The 18,466-nt window shown below is 33.7% G+C and overlaps 1 protein-coding gene across 23 annotated transcripts in view; it reads right to left on the minus strand.

Annotated features, from left to right (window-relative positions):
- The window catches only part of PTPRM (protein tyrosine phosphatase receptor type M), a 465,145-nt gene that overhangs the window by 106,993 nt on the left and 339,686 nt on the right, over positions 1–18,466 (minus strand). For 8 of the 23 annotated variants that reach the window (XM_087931090.1, XM_087931088.1, XM_087931087.1 and 5 more), the window contains 3 exons: positions 3,921–4,072; positions 2,373–2,447; positions 1,507–1,533 (listed from right to left, as the gene is read on the minus strand). In XM_087931090.1, coding sequence (XP_087787216.1) covers positions 1,507–1,533; positions 2,373–2,447; positions 3,921–4,072 — 254 coding nt within the window. The remainder of the gene's footprint in view (positions 1–1,506; positions 1,534–2,372; positions 2,448–3,920; positions 4,073–18,466) is intronic. The other 15 variants (XM_026699382.2, XM_087931092.1, XM_087931089.1 and 12 more) reach the window with 3 other exon arrangements.

Genomic DNA, 18,466 nt, shown 5'->3' on the forward strand with positions numbered 1-18,466 from the left:
TTAGAAATGTCTTAGGATAGAAATTGAAATAGTTCTAAAAGACCAAAAGTTTCTTTTTAAAAATTATACAAAATAATTCTTCATTAATTGGTGCTATAAAAATACAGTATCTTGACACGCACTTTTGTGAAAATGTTTGCTTAGTAATTTTCTCTTTTTTATTAGAGAAAAAGTAGTTTCTAACAACTATAAGGTACAGCCAAAGATTCAAATATATTCAACAATAAAGTATATTAGAATCTTCCATCAAAATCTTATTATTTATTCAGAAGGGGAGCTTCAGACTTTAGACATATATAGCACCTTTGTGCTTTTAATGAAGCAGCCTATCTTGGTTTTAATACTTCTGTGTGAGCCTTAAAAACTTGAATCTGCTTTAAGATTTTTATACTTTTTAAGTAGAGGGGTACCTTTTCTTCAGGCTTATGCTGAAAGTTGAAAGTATGTATGCTTTTGAAAGAGTAAGAGTGAGGTGCTGTTTTTGTGCTAATTAAGAAGCAAATAGAGTTATATAGGTCTAGTCCTTATCAGTAATTTATAAGAAATCATTTTCTTATAAAACAGTTATAATTATCTTTGCTAAGATAAGATTAGATTACAACATTTCTTATATTTTTAAGAGGTGAGGAGGGGGAAATCACAGGTTGAGTCAAGCACAATGAATTTCCTTTGCCTTTGTTTATGACAAAACAAAAGAAAAATCACTTTTGACTTCAGTACTTTAAAAACAATTTAGGTTATGATTTGACAGATTCCTGTACCAGTGTTTTTAAGGCCAAAACATTTCTGCTGGATTCATACAATAAAATTATGCACCAATAAGGACAAGGAAAAAAGCAGCAGCAACTTAAATATGGGAATGAAATTCTTATGACATGTTATTGTATTATTTTTCTTGGTTTAGATTAAGATTAGTATAGTAGTACAAAGCATAGCCCATCTTGGTTATTTCATGTGCAGTAGCATTTCATGCTATTTTTGTTATCTTAGCATGGTTAACTCATTTCCCTTCATTGTCTTTTTACTGGACAATCAGTTTTCAACTTCCTAAAAGAAAGGTAAAAATATATATTTCTTGTCTCAGAATTCTAGTACAGTAAGTATTTCCACCTGTATGGGACGTGGTTCATTATATGTTATTGTTCAAATAATCCCATTTATTTGTGATACACAAATTTAAAAAAGTGGAAAATATTTATAATGCTATAGATTTCATAAATCTGATTTATTTATAGACTAAATTAAAATTATGTTGAATTTTTGACTACCATACTTGCATTGTTTGATTACCCATTACTTTATAAATATGACCAATAAAAATCTTGGATCTACTAAATCACCTATGATAATAAAGGCTAGGGTGATAACTGGTATTTGAATGTTAAATGCAGAATAGTTTGCACATTTTGAGCAGAATATTACACTTGTTTAAGTACAATGTTTCACTACCTAGGTTGAACTTGTATTGTTTCTGCAACAGATATTGATAAAGGGAAATGTTCTCACCTAAAATTGCAGTTGGCACAAATGGATCTGTCATACATCATAAGCAGGGCAATGCAGAAAAGGTAAAAAGAGAAAGAGAAGTAAATAACGAGCAAATGTTCCAATTTTCTTTTTGCTCAGAAAGCCACTGAGTTATAAGCAATAGAGCTTTTACACTTTGAAAGTATTTTTGGAGAAGTGCGTTTGCAACATCTCTATTTGTTAAAGCAGCCAAACTTTTTCCACAAAGAAAAGAAGAAAACAAGTTGGCTCCTTTAAGAGTCACCTTGATTTAATAAGTGGATTCCTTAAAGGAATGGCATCTTTTTTGAAGCTCATTCAGAAGCCTAGAAAAGCCATATTACTTTAATGCTTTAGAACAGTTTTCAAGCCAAGTCTGCAGCATTTCTTTGGAGTCACTTTCCAAAGTGTGAAAAACTCTATTAAGAAAGTTATTTCATGCAAATGGTATTGAGCTTTTTAAAAAATATTTTATATATATGGGCAATCACAAGAATATACTGTAATACTCATGTATGTGTTTAAACTTTGGTCATGTTCAGTATTTCAGTCTGTACTTAAAACACTAATAGTGGAGATATGATGGCTAGGTGTGTTCATTAGAGACACACTCAAGCTTCTTATTCTCTTGTGGTAGCCATTACTCCGCTAGGCTTCAAGGAAGTAAGTATTCTCTTCTAATTCTCTCTGTGTAGCTGGCTGGGGGATTCTGGGAGTTGAAGTCCACTCATCTTAAAGTGACCAAGTTGAGAAACAGTGCTCTATAGAACTTTGCTTGAATTAGGAAAAGAGCTCATGGTTTCTAAGAGATTGTTATAAAAGTAAACTATTTACAGCATTTAAAAACAAATGAAATATTTGGTTACCTGGATAATATGAATTGGGAACAGTTGTACTCAGGGTGTTCGTTTTCATTGTAAATGAAGAGGGTGACGATACAGCTGGAAAGAGAACACTATGAGGTAAATCTAAACAAAAGTATTAGCAAACAATAACTTATTTATATCACACTCCTAGTTTATGAATCTTGTTAAACCTGATAAGCAAAAGGATATTGTGGAAAAAATGTTATGTGAAAAATTAGCAACAGTGTTTCTATAACTTGGCATTATTTAAATATTTTGTGGGTTTTTTTTTTAGATAGATACTGTGTTTCTTTCATCTTTTTGCATGCTTTGTAAGGTGCCTTCTGCAATTAGGAACTCTATGACCCAGTTTTGTGTATATATCTTGCCACACCTATCATCCCTAATAAAATGGAGATGCAATATGGATTTCTCCTCAATGATACTGGAAGGAACAGTGCAGGAAAGAACTACAAGCTGCTAAAGGCAACTTTGGGAAAGAACTTAGTCCAAAAATTAGGCTACAATCTTATGCCCATTAACTGAATTGAACTGATCTAAAGGACTTTTAATATGTATCCATTTTCGGAATTGTGTGGCTGTTATGAATAGGTTTCTGCTGTACCCATACGATCCAGGAAAGGAGGGGATTCCTTTAATTAGTTGCAAACAAGTGCTATATTCATGCATCTCTGTGTTCCAAGGCATCTATAAAGCATTTTACAGTCCTAACAGACACTTTTGAATCCTCTTCCATGGAACTATTGTCCTATAGTTTATATGAATTTTATATTTTCAATCTTGGATGAATTTTTCCTTTAAAAATAGCAATAAAAATACTTTTGTATAACTTATGTTCTAAAAGTAGTATAGCAACTGAAGAGTTCACAAGAGGACTCCAATTCATTTCCTGGCATCTTCAGTTGAATAGATTTCAAATAGCAAAGCTGAGACCTGTTTAAAGATTATTGTCTGAGACCTTGGAAAACCGCTCTCAGACAGCTTTACCTTATGTACTCTTGATGAGTTGGGGAGGCATTACTCAGAATCCTATGGAAGTTGTGGTCTCTTATATCTTTGAATTGTACTATTTTGGGAATATTCGAAATAGTTCATACTGTCAAAATGGACAAATTGTCTGACCTTGAATAGGGCAGCTTCCTATATTCACAGCTTTAATTAATCTTTCTGAGACAAAATATCAAAGCAGCATGGAATCTCATCTTAAATACCATTTTAGTCTTAGAAACCTGGATCAATCAGACTGGCTCCAAAACAAATATCAATTTACTGAACTCTCTTATGGTAAGAACTGTGAAATTTGTCAGTTGTAGCTAAAGAGCCACCATTCGCACGTATTATGATATTTCTTAAAAATGGTCACCAAAATTAAAGGCAAAATGCCATTTAAATACAAAACGTTCTTTATCAAAGATTCAATTCCACCTTCTTGCTACATGATGTGAAATGTTGCACTTGGAGCCCATGGATTGAGTAACAAGCATTTAAGAGCCTTTCACACTTCCCTTTGCTATTTGCTCTGCAGAAATTAAAATGACTTCCACTTACATCTCCCATTTAGATTGTGTGTATCCATGAAAGAGAAAGCTTCATCACAGTTGGTACCTTGTTCAGCATAGCTTTTATCCATTGAGTTCACCATCACTGTCATTTCCTGTCGTGTGTTACTCAATGTCTCCTTTCGCTTTTTGGCCAGTTTTCTTAAGAAAGAAACATTAAGGAAAAGAGATGATGCTTCAATAAGCAAGCATTGAATTCATTATTTTTTATTTCATATAATCTATAAATTAACTTCTTCTAGAAAGACCTTCCCCCAGACACACACACAGACACACATACACACACACACAAATCAGCATGAAATTTAAACAGCTACAACATTTTCACTGTGAATTGATGAGAAAAGGCAAGACATACAGTTAGAGTAATAAAATATTGCATATAATAAAATACACAGTTAAAGAGTTATATGTATTATATAGAGATGAAGGAAAAACAAGTGGATTATGGATTCCTGAGCACAAGGTACATCCTTAGGATACTAGGCTGCCTTTGGGTTATTGACTCCTTGGATTCTAAACCTGGACTGGAAAACCTACTTGATTTGCCAAGCTTCCTTTGAAGGATCAGCAGACTGTCAGTCAGCCACTCTAGGAAAATCCTGATTTAGTAGGGTGAGTGTAACAGTGGGAAATTGGATCCAGACTTTGGCTAAGTGTAAGCTCTAAGACAACTCATGACAGGTAGCCCTTGCCTTTTGACCACAGCTGAGCCAAATGTTTCTGTTGCTAAGTAAGAATTTGTTAAGTGAGTTTTGCCCATTTTATTACTTTTCTTGTCACATTTGTTAAGTGAATCACTGCACTTGTTAAATTAGTAGAACCATTGTTATGTTCAGGGCAAAAACCCATTGAATTATGGGGAAAGTAGGAAAAAGAAACAGTGAGTTAAAATAGTTGTTGGTAAACTGTACTGTCACAACTGTCTTGAGGATAGTCAATGTTCAATAGGCTTAGTTCTAATAGGAAGGAGGGCGGAGCTGGCGTCGCGGCGGTACAGCATGCGATCTTTAAACTCTAAGATCGCTGCTGATATTTCCGTTGCAGGATGGTCCCAATGGACCTAAACTGTCCTGTAGAGACGGTGACTGAGGAGGGCACATCCTGTTGATCCCAGGGACATCGCAAAGTCTGTGACATCGAAAGTGTGTCAGTTTGGTGAGAGAATTTTCTACTTAGTTTTTTCTGGACAGAACACCCTAAAAGACTAAAAATTAAATTTAAAAATGAAGATAAAAGTGCTCAAGTGGCGAGATTAAGCACAAATTAAATCTGAAGGTTTTTCTTCTTTTCATTGGAACTTTGGATTTTTGTAAAAACTTTTCAATTTTTAAACTGGACTGGTCTTTCCTTTTTAATTTTTATTTTTTCCTTTCAAAATAACTTTTTGGAAAAGTTTTTTTTTCTCTTGTTTCTTCTCTTTAATAATTTTAGACTCTTTTTATTTTTTTATTCCTGGTTTTAATATTAGAGGGGAAGGGAAAGGAAAGGAAAATAAGTAGCGCTGCCACCTGGAGGCTTGGATACATTGTTTTCCTTTCTTTCTTGTTGATACATATGGTGTTACATTCAAGGACTCTGTGCTTTTCATTGAAAAGATAATGGGAAGAGCATGTAGATTGTTTGCAGGTACTCTTCTGTGAAACTACTAGATAGCTGGAGTCTGGATTTGAAATTGAAGAAAGAAGATTGAAGTGACCTTGAAAAGAGAACTGTAAATTTTGTTTTTTGATTTAGTATAGAGTCTCGAATATTTAGTGGCAGCGCTTTGCTTACTGACAGAATTGCATTTTCTCTTTCCCTATTTTTCTACTCGCCCCCCCCAGTTGGAGTTTTATATTTGGACTTGAATCCTTTGATGCAGGAATAAGATTACTTTTTTTCCCTTCCCTCCTCCCTTTGTTCTACCTTTTTAGCAAGGGGAATATACAGTTTTCTGTCTTTTTAAATTTTTTCCTAATTTTTTTTATATTTTTTCATCCTTTTTCCATTTTACATTTTTTTCTTTTTTTTTCTTTTTTTCTACATAATTGGAACCAATTGGATTAAGGTATTCAAGTGCCTGAAGATTTTTTCCCTTTCCTTTTTTATTTTTATTTTTTGCTTTTACTTCTTTTTTTTATTGGAGTGGCAGTTGGCTGCTCTTGCTTTTTCTTCTCAATTTTCCTATTAAGTATTCCAAGATGAGCAGAAAGATACCAGCCTCAGCTTCTTCAATCCTGACTTCTTCCTCCTCAACATCTGGAGGACAACGATCAATACAGGTGATGTTAGAACAAGAGAAGGAGAAAGAAGTGACACTGCAGATGATTATGCAAGGTATTCAAAAGATACAAGTAAAAACAGATAATATTGAAAAGAGAACAGAGAATATTGAGCAAAGAACTGAAAAGACAGGTGAGAAAATTGAAAATATTCAACAGATGATGATGCAATACGAGGACAGAATCAAGAAAATTGAAGAACAAGATATACAAAGAGATAAGAAGATTGGAGATATGGATACCCGATTGAGTGAAGTGGAAAGAGACAAGGGCAGATCTCTGCAATCATTAGGGTGGGAAATTGATAGATCAGAATTCTATCTTAGATTTCAAAATATAGAAGAAGAAAAAGGTGAAAACCTTGCTGAAATGATGACAGAAATCCTGGCAGAAGCATGAGAGGTAGCTAAAGAGAAGATGATGGATGGAATGGACAAGGTTTTTAGTGTCTATACAAGATATGTGATGAGAAATAAACTGCCAAGAGAAGTTTATATCAGATTTACTAAGAAAATAATTAAATCACAAATACTGCAGGAGGCAAGAGAAAAAACACTAAAGTACAAATATAAAAAAATAGTGGTACTGAAACAGGTACCGAGAAGAGTGAGAGAGATAAGAAGAGAATATTTATTCTTGACCAAATAGTTGCTTAAGAGAGGAATAAATTACAGATGGCTGATACCAGAAGGTCTCATGTTTACCTGGCAGGAACAAAGACATAGAATTGATACAGTTAAAAAATCTGAGTTATTCTATCTGGAATATTTCAGAGGAAGGGAGGAAGATACAAGAAAAGAAGAGTCGTTAATTGAATTTCACAAGGAATGTATAGCAGTAATTGAAAAAGAAGAAGGAGCCGTAGGTGGTATACTCATAGAGCAATGAGAACCAAGATCTACTAGAGCAACAAATCCATCTTATAAAGTCTAAAATGGATGAGAGAAAGCTGATTACAATTAATATAAATGGACTTAATTCTGCTACTAAAGGAAGAAAAATATTTCATAAGTTAGAGAAATTAAATTTGATATAATCTGTCTACAAGAAGTACATATTAAAAAACAACATGATTATATATTGAAACAACAAAAATTAGGGAAATTATTTACAGTGTTGACACAGTGTAAAAAGAGAGGAGTGGTGTTATACATTAGTGATACAATCCCTGTGGAACAAATATATACAGATGATGATGGAAGGATTTTGATGGTGGAGATAATGAACAATAATCTAAAGATATTTTTAATAGCTATTTATGCTCCAAATGATAACCAAGAAGATTTTTTACAGGAAATTACATAACAAAATAATTGAACTTGACTATGCTAATATCTGTCTGATGGGAGATTTTAATGGTATAATAAATGACAAATTGGACTATAAAACACAAAAAACAGCAAAGAAAGCTAGAAAGACATTGCCAAAATCCTTCTTTCGAATGGTAGATGAGATAAACCTAAAAGATGCTCTCTGGAGAGAGAGAAATGCGGAAAATAAACAATATACCTTTTATTCCAATAGACATGCATCATGGTCTAGAATAGATATGATATAGATGTCAACAGAATTGCTTTCTAACATACAAGACATTGAAAGAGAAGCAAGTACCTGGGCAGATCACAATCCAATGACACTTGTATGGAAAGGATAAAAAAGGAGATCTAGATGGACTTTAAATAATACGATATTAAAGGAAAAAGACTAAACAAAAAATTGAGAGCGAATTGACTTTTTTCTTTAAAGAAAACACAAAAGAGGATACATCATTACAGAACCTCTGGGACACGATGAAGGTTTATACAAGAGGCTTGATAATGGACTATACAAGGAAAAGAAATATAAAACAGAACATTTTAAAAAAATATTGGAAGATGACTACAAGAAGTTGGAAAAAGAACTACAGATATTTCCACAAAAAAGGACATTATAATTAAAATGGACATAACTAAACATAAAATGGGGCTAATGAAAAAAGAAATAGCACAAAAAAATAAAAATGCTAAGCAGAACTATTTTGAAGATGCAAACAAACCAGGCAAATGGTTAGCATATAAATTGAGAAAGGAAAGAGACTCGAGAAGGATAAATCAATTGATAAATGAACAAGGACATGTATGCGATGGAAATGCGGAGAAGAAAAAAATTATTCAAGATTATTATGGAAAACTGTACCACCAAGAGAATGTTCAGGAAGAAAGAATTCAATAACACTTACAGGAAGCAAATTTGCCTCAGATACCCAAAGATATTGAAATAATGTTAGAAAGTAACATAACGATGGAATTAACAGAAGCTTTAAAAAAGCAAAACATTGGGAAAGCACCAGGTCCGGATGGTTTGCCAGTGGAATTTTATAAGACATTCCAGGAAACATTGAATCTTCACTTATTAGAAGTTATGACAAAGAAGAGAATACATGGTCAGAAGCATATATCACACTTGTACCAAAGGAGGACACAGACTTAAATCTATGCAAGTGTTGGAAAAACAAGGTGTAAAAATGAATTGGTTTTCATATTTGCAAATACAATCTAGATTTGATAAGGATGTTAAAACAGAAGGTATCTATGATAAGTTGACTGATTTAGATAAAATTTTGATAGGTACTGATGAAAAAGTAATGAAAAACTTTATGGACATTTGCTAGAGTTTAAATTAGATGAAGAACAAGTAAAAGAAACAATGATTACGTGGGGGAAAAATTTTGGATATGGGATTTAGATAAATGGCAAAAATTGTGGTCTCAAAATGATAAAATGACTATGTCAACTGCATACAGAGAAAATTTGTATAAGATGCTTTACAGGTGGCCCCTACCCCCGACGAGAATTGCGAGGATGTTCAAAAATAAATCGGATAAATGTTGGAAATGTCATCAGATATTCATGAGATGTTCATGTTACCATATGTGGTGGACATGCTCGGATGCAAAAAGATATTGGACTATAATCCACACATGGTTGGAAAAAATGACAAAACAACACATAGATTTTAAACCTGAGATATTTTTACTAGGAATTGTACCGGAAATATATTGTAAAGAATTGAAATATTTTACTGTAAATGTTTTAACAGCGGCTAGAATTGCATTTGCTAAGAATTAGAAAAATGAAAAAATACCTATGCAGGAGGAAATTATTAAGAAAATCATAGACTGTGCTGAAATGAGTAAATTGACATTTGGAATTAGAGAACAAGAGGATAAACAATTTGATATGGGATTTATTTTATCAATGGTTAGATAAAAAGACATGGTAAAGAAATAGATTAGTAAGCCTTACAATAAAAGTTAATAGATTGATATAGAATACAATAAAAATATATAACCATTGGATGAATGCATAAGATTAAATCATAATGAAAATTAGAATATCTTGTATAAAATGATGGAAAAATAGTTTAGTCAAATGTATGTTTAATAATTGATATTACATAACTACAAACTAGATTGATAAGGTGAGAATTTATATAACTTGTGAGTAATGGTAAAAAAAGGATAGCACAAAAGATTGTAACCAACTGACACACTGTATGTATATAATTGAAAGAGGGTTTTATGTTTTTATGTTTTGTTTGTATGTTTATTGTAAAAATAAAAACTTTGTTAAAAAATAAATAAAATTTCTTATCTAGTTGTGCTGTATTATGTGTCTGACAGACAAGTTTAAGTCTAGTAGCCAAGTTAAGCTGTGTAAAGCTGAGGGGCTAAGATTTATTGCAGAACACTGCTTTGGTGACAGCTTAGGCTGCCAAGATGAGAAAAATCTGTTCAGTTATATTAAGAGAATAACTCTGAAAGTAAAACAGAACACCCCTCCCCCACAAAGCTATATAAAATCCTTACTAACGGTTTGAAAATATTTAAGACTCAAGTCTGTTGTTTCTTCTACCACATTAAAATTATGATTTGGTGAAGGGGTTTCTGAAAATTAAAGCATGTTCAATGCTCTGAAGAACCTTGGAGCTGAAGGTTTATTTATTTGCAAGATTTATATATCATATCAGTCTGATCAGTTTTAATGGTATTTTTCAGAGCACCAGTAACAGTAGAATGAAATTTTACTGAACACAATGACAGTGTTTCAGGGGAAGACTATGAGAACTATCAATCATCAAATGGTATTATACAGATATGTTTGCACAGTTGATAAACTGAATTTCTCTATCTTTCTTACATGGGAAACAGACTATACATTAGAAGCAGAAATAATGATAATCATTAATTTGGAGGATTTTGAGAGTGGTTTGGAGGCATTCATGGAGGATGGATCTATCAAGTATTCTCACTCAAGGCCGAACGTTACCTTGATGGGACAATACAAGGGAACAATGGTTGGAAAGCAATAAATTAGAATGCCAGAAAGTCTGTTTCTCACTTTGAGAGTCATAATATTGGATTAATATATTCTTCAGGTTGATGCAGCTTGTGTTTTTCATACTTCCTGTTATTCAGGTGGAGATTTTCTCACCATCTTCTCTGACCCTTTTAATTGAAGGTTCTGGAATCAAAATTTGTTCTCCACCCAAAGCATATATTGTATTTAAACTGCAGGTTCTCTTTCTCAGCTATGATCCATTGCTCATAAACTGATTTTCCACTTTCTATATTATAAATTTCTTCCCTGCAGTAGTTCATAAATTCATAACTATATAAATATAAATATATAAATAGTAAATATAAATATATAAGTAGTAAATTCACAACTATGTTTTTACTTATACCTATTATCTTGTAAGCAATTGACAAAAATAAATAAATAAATAAAAAATATCCCATGTGTCTACTCAAATATTTCAAGTATGGGTTAAGAGGAAATGTTCTTTCTGTGGCCTTAGTAATTATAGTGAGAATCGAACCTCCACCTTTGTATGAATATACAAAGCAGGGCTTAGAATTGCAACTATTATTCATTTTCTTCTATGTAATGATCATATAATTTTCTTTGGAAAGTTTAAACTTAGGAACAGATCCAAACAAACAAGTTTAGTACATTTAGCAAGATATCTGATGCATGTCAGTATACTGAGTATCTTTAAACCCAATCAAAATTGGGAACAACTGACTCAATTTCTTTTTTCACACTCCAGACATTCACTGAATGTGGAAAGAAGTTTAGCTGTCTATATTATTATGAAACTGAAAAAACCAATAACAATTCCCCATTCCATGTTCTTTCAGAGTTCTTTATCTATTATATTTTGATCTTTCAAAGATGATTCTCTCCAAAGGCCATGGTATGTAGCTTCATATAGTTCAAGATAGCTTATTATATTGTACAGCCTCTACAGTCAGAGTATCTCAAAAATGACAAAAATAAAGACAGGTTTCAGGGTCATTATATGATTGACAAGACCAATTACTAGACAATTAAAAATAAACATACCCCTAAATTTGCTATTCTTGTTTAAAATAACAACACAGAAATCACAAGAGGTAATTTTTATATATCATATATGAAATTTTTAAAACATGTACTCATCAAATATAAAGAGTGCAGAATGGTTGAGCTGAAAATATCTGGAAGATATTGCAACCATTTAGAAAGTACAAAAAATGTATGTTGTTTTAAAAGTCAGGGAACTAAGGGTTGGGTTGTAAATTTGCATTCATTATTATTTGAATTCACTTCATCTCTTTACTCAAGTCATAAGTAAACATAAATGTAACTCCTATAACAGATGTTACTTTCAGCTGCTCCTTTCAAAGGGCCTGTTCCAGGTTAAGGTATACAATTTGGCCAGAAACTGAACCTAGTGGTATAATCATATACATGAAAGCATTAATTTGAATGATACTAGTTTGCTCTTCAACTGAATGATAATGTAAGACTATTAAATTTCCTCTCTCTATATTCTCTGTTACTTAATTAAGACATATATAACACATTTATATATTACCCCAGAATATCTACAGTTGCTCTATGAGCTCATAACACTTAATTTCAAGCTATAACGCAGTAAGCACACTCTAGATGCTGCTGCACCATAGTAATAAAATAAAATAAAATCTATCTAATATAAAAAGAAGAAAATATTATTTCAACAATAGTGTATTTTTCCTATTAGAGAGGAGAATTTTTCCCCTTATTTAAAAATCTTATCTGATATTTGATAAGCTTTCCATTCTGTATTTTTTGGGATATCACAAAAGCATAGTAAATAGTGAATAAATGGGCAACACTGAGATCGATTTTGGGACTACTGAGTTAATATATGACAACTGATAACACAGACATGATATTTTTCAACGGGTTTTCCATATAGACATATTCTAGTAACATCATCTTGACACTAATTATGACTTGAGGAAGGAAAATACTAATAATTAAATAATTAAGAGTCCCCTTCATATTCAAGTCAAGCTTTTAGTTGCAGAACCTGAAACAACGGAACGGAGTAATGAGCTACCAATGTCAATTCCTTTTAAAACTTCCATAAAGTTAAATAGCAGAAGCTAGTAAGCTTTTAAAGCTAGTTCAAACACAGCCAGAAGGGCTTTTCTGTAAAAAAAACCAAAGCCCATTGAAGATCCTCATTTCAATCAAGAACTCAAGACACTGTAACGCGTATTGTGGATAACATTTCAGTACTCAGTACTCAGGATTAGAGCACAGGCAATCCTTGAATATGACAGCAATTGGAACCAAGACTGCTGTTGCTAAGTGCTGCAGTCATAAAATGCAATGACATGTGACAGCATCACTTAGTGATAGCAATCCCGGCAGTCCCAGATGCCAAGACACGCAGGTCATTAAATGGGAAGCATCACGAATTCTAAGTAAGGAAGGAGGATGCTGCAGGGAGAGGAGGAAGGCCCTCCTGATACAGGCTGTGCACAGGATGGATAAGGGGTGTGTGGACTACAGTATGGCATGAGCAGAGGGAGGGTACAGACCTGACACATGTGGCAGACAGAGAGGTGTGGAAGCAGTACTCAAGGACATTAGCGGACCTCGCCCGAGCGCGAGACAAACGCTGAAGAAAAAGAAGAAGAAGAAGAAGAGGGAGGGTACAGAAGGAAGCATGAGTTGTGTGTGACCATAAGACGACTCAGGAAGTGGGTGAAAGATGTATGAGAGTACAGAGAAGTCTGGGAAGGAAGGTACATAGCGTGCATGAACACAGGGAGAGTGCAGACAGATGTGGGGCATGTGTGAGTAGAGGAAGGCTTGGAAAGGAGAATGTGGGACACATGGAGGCCCAGGAAGGGGTGTGTGTGAATGCATGGAGGCCTGGGAAAGGGGGTGCAAGGTGCATGTGAGCCAGTTGTATACGAATGAAGGGGAAAAAGAGAGCACAGTGAGTTTGACTGAGTGCGAGCAAAGAAAGGCATGGGAAAGACTTACCCGAAGGAGTTGAGATCTTACCTCCCAAGTTCCCAATTGACATTGCTTGTGAGAAGCTGCTTGTGGGAAGCCAGGAGGGAAGATCACAAATGGTGATCATGTGACCACAGGACATTGCAGATGGTCCTAAGTGGGGTTAGTTGCCAGTGCCCAAATTTTGTTCACATGACAACAGGGGCCCTGCAACAGCCAGAATTTTGAAAACCAGTTGTGAGTCCCTTCTTCAGCATCCACTCTGAATGTTACTGAACAAATGATTGTAATTTGAGGGCTATCTGTAATATCTCTTAAAGTGTCACCACAACTAAATATTTTCATGTTAGCTTAATGTATAACTTTCCAATAGGTAGCTTTTAAAAATAAACATTTCTAAGATATGGGGTTCTGTCTTGGTGCTGATTTTTGATCTAATCAGGAAGAAAGAAGAAAAAGTTCCTCTGAAGATTCAAAAAATGTATTTGTCCATGTGTAAAGTAACAAAAAAAAAAGCTGCCAAAAATATACTGGGGAAAAATGCCTATTCCCCAGCTAGAGTAGATTTGACAAACTTTATCAGCAAACTAATTGCTAATCAGCTTCAAGTCAGTTTCACAATCACTGTTAAAAGCCAGCTAGTTTGATTTTCACAGCTTATTAGGGCTGCCTAGCACTTCATATCTGATTTCAAAAGGCTGCTTTACAATGAAATATAACATTGCCTGAAACATCCTTTTTCAAATTACTTTGGAAGGATCAAGGAAAGGAAACACCTGTGTGGAAGTACCCTGATATGAATATAAACACATTTACATGTTATCAGTTAGTTAATTGTGTAAATGCTGTGTAACAAATATAGTTTTTCTTTTGGGAAGAGCTACAGAATAGTATCTGCTCATCTATATGCAGTGAACTAGGTATCGAATTAAAGGAGATTGATTTCTAAATAAGGCTTGAAACAGATGGTTTCCAAAGAAGAACAATATTATTTTGCTACAACAATGATGAAATAGGTTTGGGAAGTACCACAACATTTTTTAGTGTTTATATTTTAAAATTAAGCTTTCCTACATATATAAAAATAGGAAGTATGTTATCTTTTACTGTGCCTCACTTTAGCCTTTTCAATAATAAATGCAGTTTCTAAATTTAAGATCATGCACTTAGGGAAAAGAATCCATCAATTCAAACATGTTTGGGATAAACACATGTCTATCATTTGACAAAATTTAAAAATAAAATAAAAATAAAATAACAAATCAAAATTAATGAATAAGACAGAATGAAAGAGAGAGGGGGAGAGAAAGAGAGAAAGAAAGAAAACCAGAAGAACAAAAGAAAATACCTCCCACCTCCCACAAAGGACAGACTCAAGGGACTACTGGGTCTTTTTCTGTCCTCAGTTTTCTATGTTTCTAAGATCTTCAGTCTTAAGATAGAACTTGGAGAAGACTATACAGGAATAGTCCATATATAATGGAATAGTTTATTCCATTAAGAGTTTAGCAGGGTCAAACAGTCCAAATATCATTCACCAGTGTTCAGTCAGTTCAGTCTGGAGATTGTTCAATTGCAAAAAACCAGTGTCGGAAAAAAGGTCAGTTAACTTACAATGTCAATCCATAAATCAGTCCAGTAAATATCTTCTCACAGTAGATTAGATATGCAGCATTCAAAACTCTTTCCTCCTTCGATGTCAACAACAGGGAACACGCAGAACAATCAACCATCAATCCAGTAGTAGTTCAGGTTCTCTAGCTCCCTCTTACGGCAGTTTCTCAACCGCACCCAAATTATATCATTTAGAGTTTAAAATGAAAAACACATTTAAACTTTGCTATCATGGTTTATATATTATTTACCCAAACAACGTTAGGTAACTATGGTTATTCCTAACAAGGTTTCATAGTAATTCTTAGTATTTCCACTTACACTGAGTTAATATTTGCTATAAAACAATAATTTTAGAGATAGAAAATAATGCCAGTATATTTTTCAAAGATATTAAGAAGCAGAATCTTGCTGTAATAGAAGAGGTTGCAAACTCATAAGTCTAATTAAAACATCTCACAGTAACACAATAATCAAGAAATCTCAGAGTACTGTCATGGTTCAAATTAATATACAAGGTCCAAAAAAGTATTCAGACAAAATGAGCAAAAAAGTGGAGATGTAAATCATGACTGCAGCTTAGAGACAAAAGACTAACCCTTCAGTTCATGATATTGTTTACGATAGCAACTCTCATAACTTCAAAGACCACAAAGCAATCAGCCTGTTGACAGCATGAGAAAAATCATTTAACTAGCTTTCAGACAACACTAGGCTTGATATGCCATATGTAGCAGTCATCCTATTGCTCTTGGTACATTCTGTCTCCAAAAGCAAACAGCTTAATATCCAACCGGCAATGTCTGTCATGCCAGCATCTAGATTTGCATAGAGCCCTAGAAATGAGGAGAGAACCTCCAGGCCTTTCCATTCCTTTTTCTTAAACTTTAGGATTCAAACAAGGTTGAATGGTGCTTTGGAGCAGGGGTCTCCAACCTTGGCTGTTAAGTGACTCATGTCCAATTTTATTATCTTTTTTGCTGTGACTGGTGAGTGAAATTTGTTAAGGGAATCACATGGTCATTAAGGGAATCCAGCTTGCCCCACTGATGTTGCTTGTTGGAAGCGAACGGGGAATGTCACATGACTCTGGGATACTGCAACCATTGCCAAGCACCCTAACTATGATCACATGACTTTGGGGTAGCTGCAATGGTCATAAGGGCAAGGACAGGTTGTAACTTTGAACAGTCACTAAATGAATGGTTGTAAGTCAAGGACTACCTGTAGCATTCTCAATTAAACACTTCTGGGATTATTGCTCTTTCATACCAACCCAATAATGAGCAGTGGAATAAGATGCAATGGGAAACTGAAAGAGGAATTGTCTGGAAAAGATCAGAAGGCATAGTACATGTCTACTTCTTCCTTCCCTCTCTAGCTATTTCTCTCCCACTTCATCCCAGCTGCCCTGGAAAAAGCCTGAGATAACAGCAGTGAAAGAGAAATAAAATCAAATAAAAATCAGCCACAGACCTAACATGACCCAACTGAAGTTAGTTTCTAATAACAACTATAAAGCAGCCATGTTGTATAAAACAGCTCTGAGAAAAATGTCTCAATGTTCCAGATACTACCACAGCTTCGCAAAACAAAACCGTGTAGTGGTTAATCTATTGTTTATTCAAAGCCACTGGCAGAAGTTAATAGACAGTTATGAACTAATTGAGTGTGTCTGTGTTATCTCCTCATTCATCTCACTTTTTCAATTTAGCTTTGTTAGTGTTCCATATGGTGCAGCATTCCTGCTGCTTGGATCAGCCATGCTCCACAAAAATGCCCTGCTAACAACAGGAAGCTAATAGTTGAACGGTTCCTCTAAATTTGTTTGACAAAGCTGACATTTAACACACCATGTCACATTGTCAGTAATCTGCAATTTACCCGTAGGCAGCCAGTGAATGCTCATTTTATTTACCTCTCATATTTAAGAGCATAATTAATATTCCATTCGGAAACAAAAGTGAAAACTTGACAAACATTGTAATTTAAATTGTCCATTATAGCATGCACTAAAATAAAACATTTGCTATATGCATCATTGTGAAAATGATATGTATATCTGTAATTTAATCTTTTAGATTTAATAACACAAACCAAATTCTGCTGTAAGTTTAATGAGTTAAAAAACACAAATCCTTCTATTATTTTGTTCTTTGAACTCTTTAAAGATCCTATTCAATATTATATATTATTGAGAGATATTACCTAAATCATTATCATTCTAATTGGGTGCAATTTGCAAAGAGCCACAACTAAAGCAATATGTCATTTGTTACATTACCATGAAAATGATAAGAAAACAGAGCTTTACATAATAGGCTTTTTTTTTAAACCAACAAACTAAAACAGTTGCTTTACTAGGATAGATAAACATTTTGCTCTCATGAAAGTGGAAATGGGAAGAAAATAAAACAAATTCTTTATTATGGATAATAATTCAAATTTTACAATGTAACCAATGGTGATTAAGTGTTATCAGCTGAAATAAATATAATTATTACGGAACCAAGTAATTTCATAACAAGAATTGACACAATAAAAAGCTAATTTATTTATTTGTTTATTTATTTCAGTGGCTAGTACTTATTGGGTAACACCTCTTGCATGATAATAAAACCACATACATCTTATCCAGAATGTTATGGAATTTACAGGTTTCTAATTATCTTGTGTTTTTGTATCAGCTACATACTGATATAGGATACAGGATAGATCAAGGCAAAAAAGAGCTTTGCCACTACAAACTACATTTTAACTCATATAATGCATCCCCCCCTTAAACAGCAAAATTTGTCCCCATGCCTTAATTCTGAAGCGAATCATCATAAAATACTGTTGTGTTTTATCAATCAGTTTGTGCTGGCTTGAATGACAGATTGAAGAGTTCTCTATTTCCTTAGTTACCAACCTCAAATCATAACTCCAATCACATTGCATATAATGCAACATAGTCTGATGAAAAACAATATATAGAATTAAATGTATTTTCCCACTCTGCCGAGCCCCCAAGAAGCAATTCATGCCTACAATAATTCCAATGAGTCCAGATTTCTGTCTGCTGGGTATATGAAATGAAGAGTCCCATGCACAGCCAAGTGACAAAAGTGTTATATAGCTATATATCTACCCTACTATAGTAGTCGTTTAGCTAAATTACATTTTGGAAAAACAAATGATTACATCTTTGTTTTAAACTGATTTAAACTAGTTTTCTGGCTTTATAAATTTTGGGTAACTGATTAAAGTTGTTATTATATAGAATAGCTCTAGGAAACCACACTGGCTTATTAAACATGGAAGACTTTCTCCATAAAAATCTCTCCTCCTCACAC

Source organism: Pseudonaja textilis, chromosome 3 (genome assembly GCF_049901715.1).
Source record: "Pseudonaja textilis isolate UNSWEBS1 chromosome 3, rPseTex1.2, whole genome shotgun sequence".
In the NCBI taxonomy this organism is placed as follows: domain Eukaryota; kingdom Metazoa; phylum Chordata; class Lepidosauria; order Squamata; family Elapidae; genus Pseudonaja; species Pseudonaja textilis.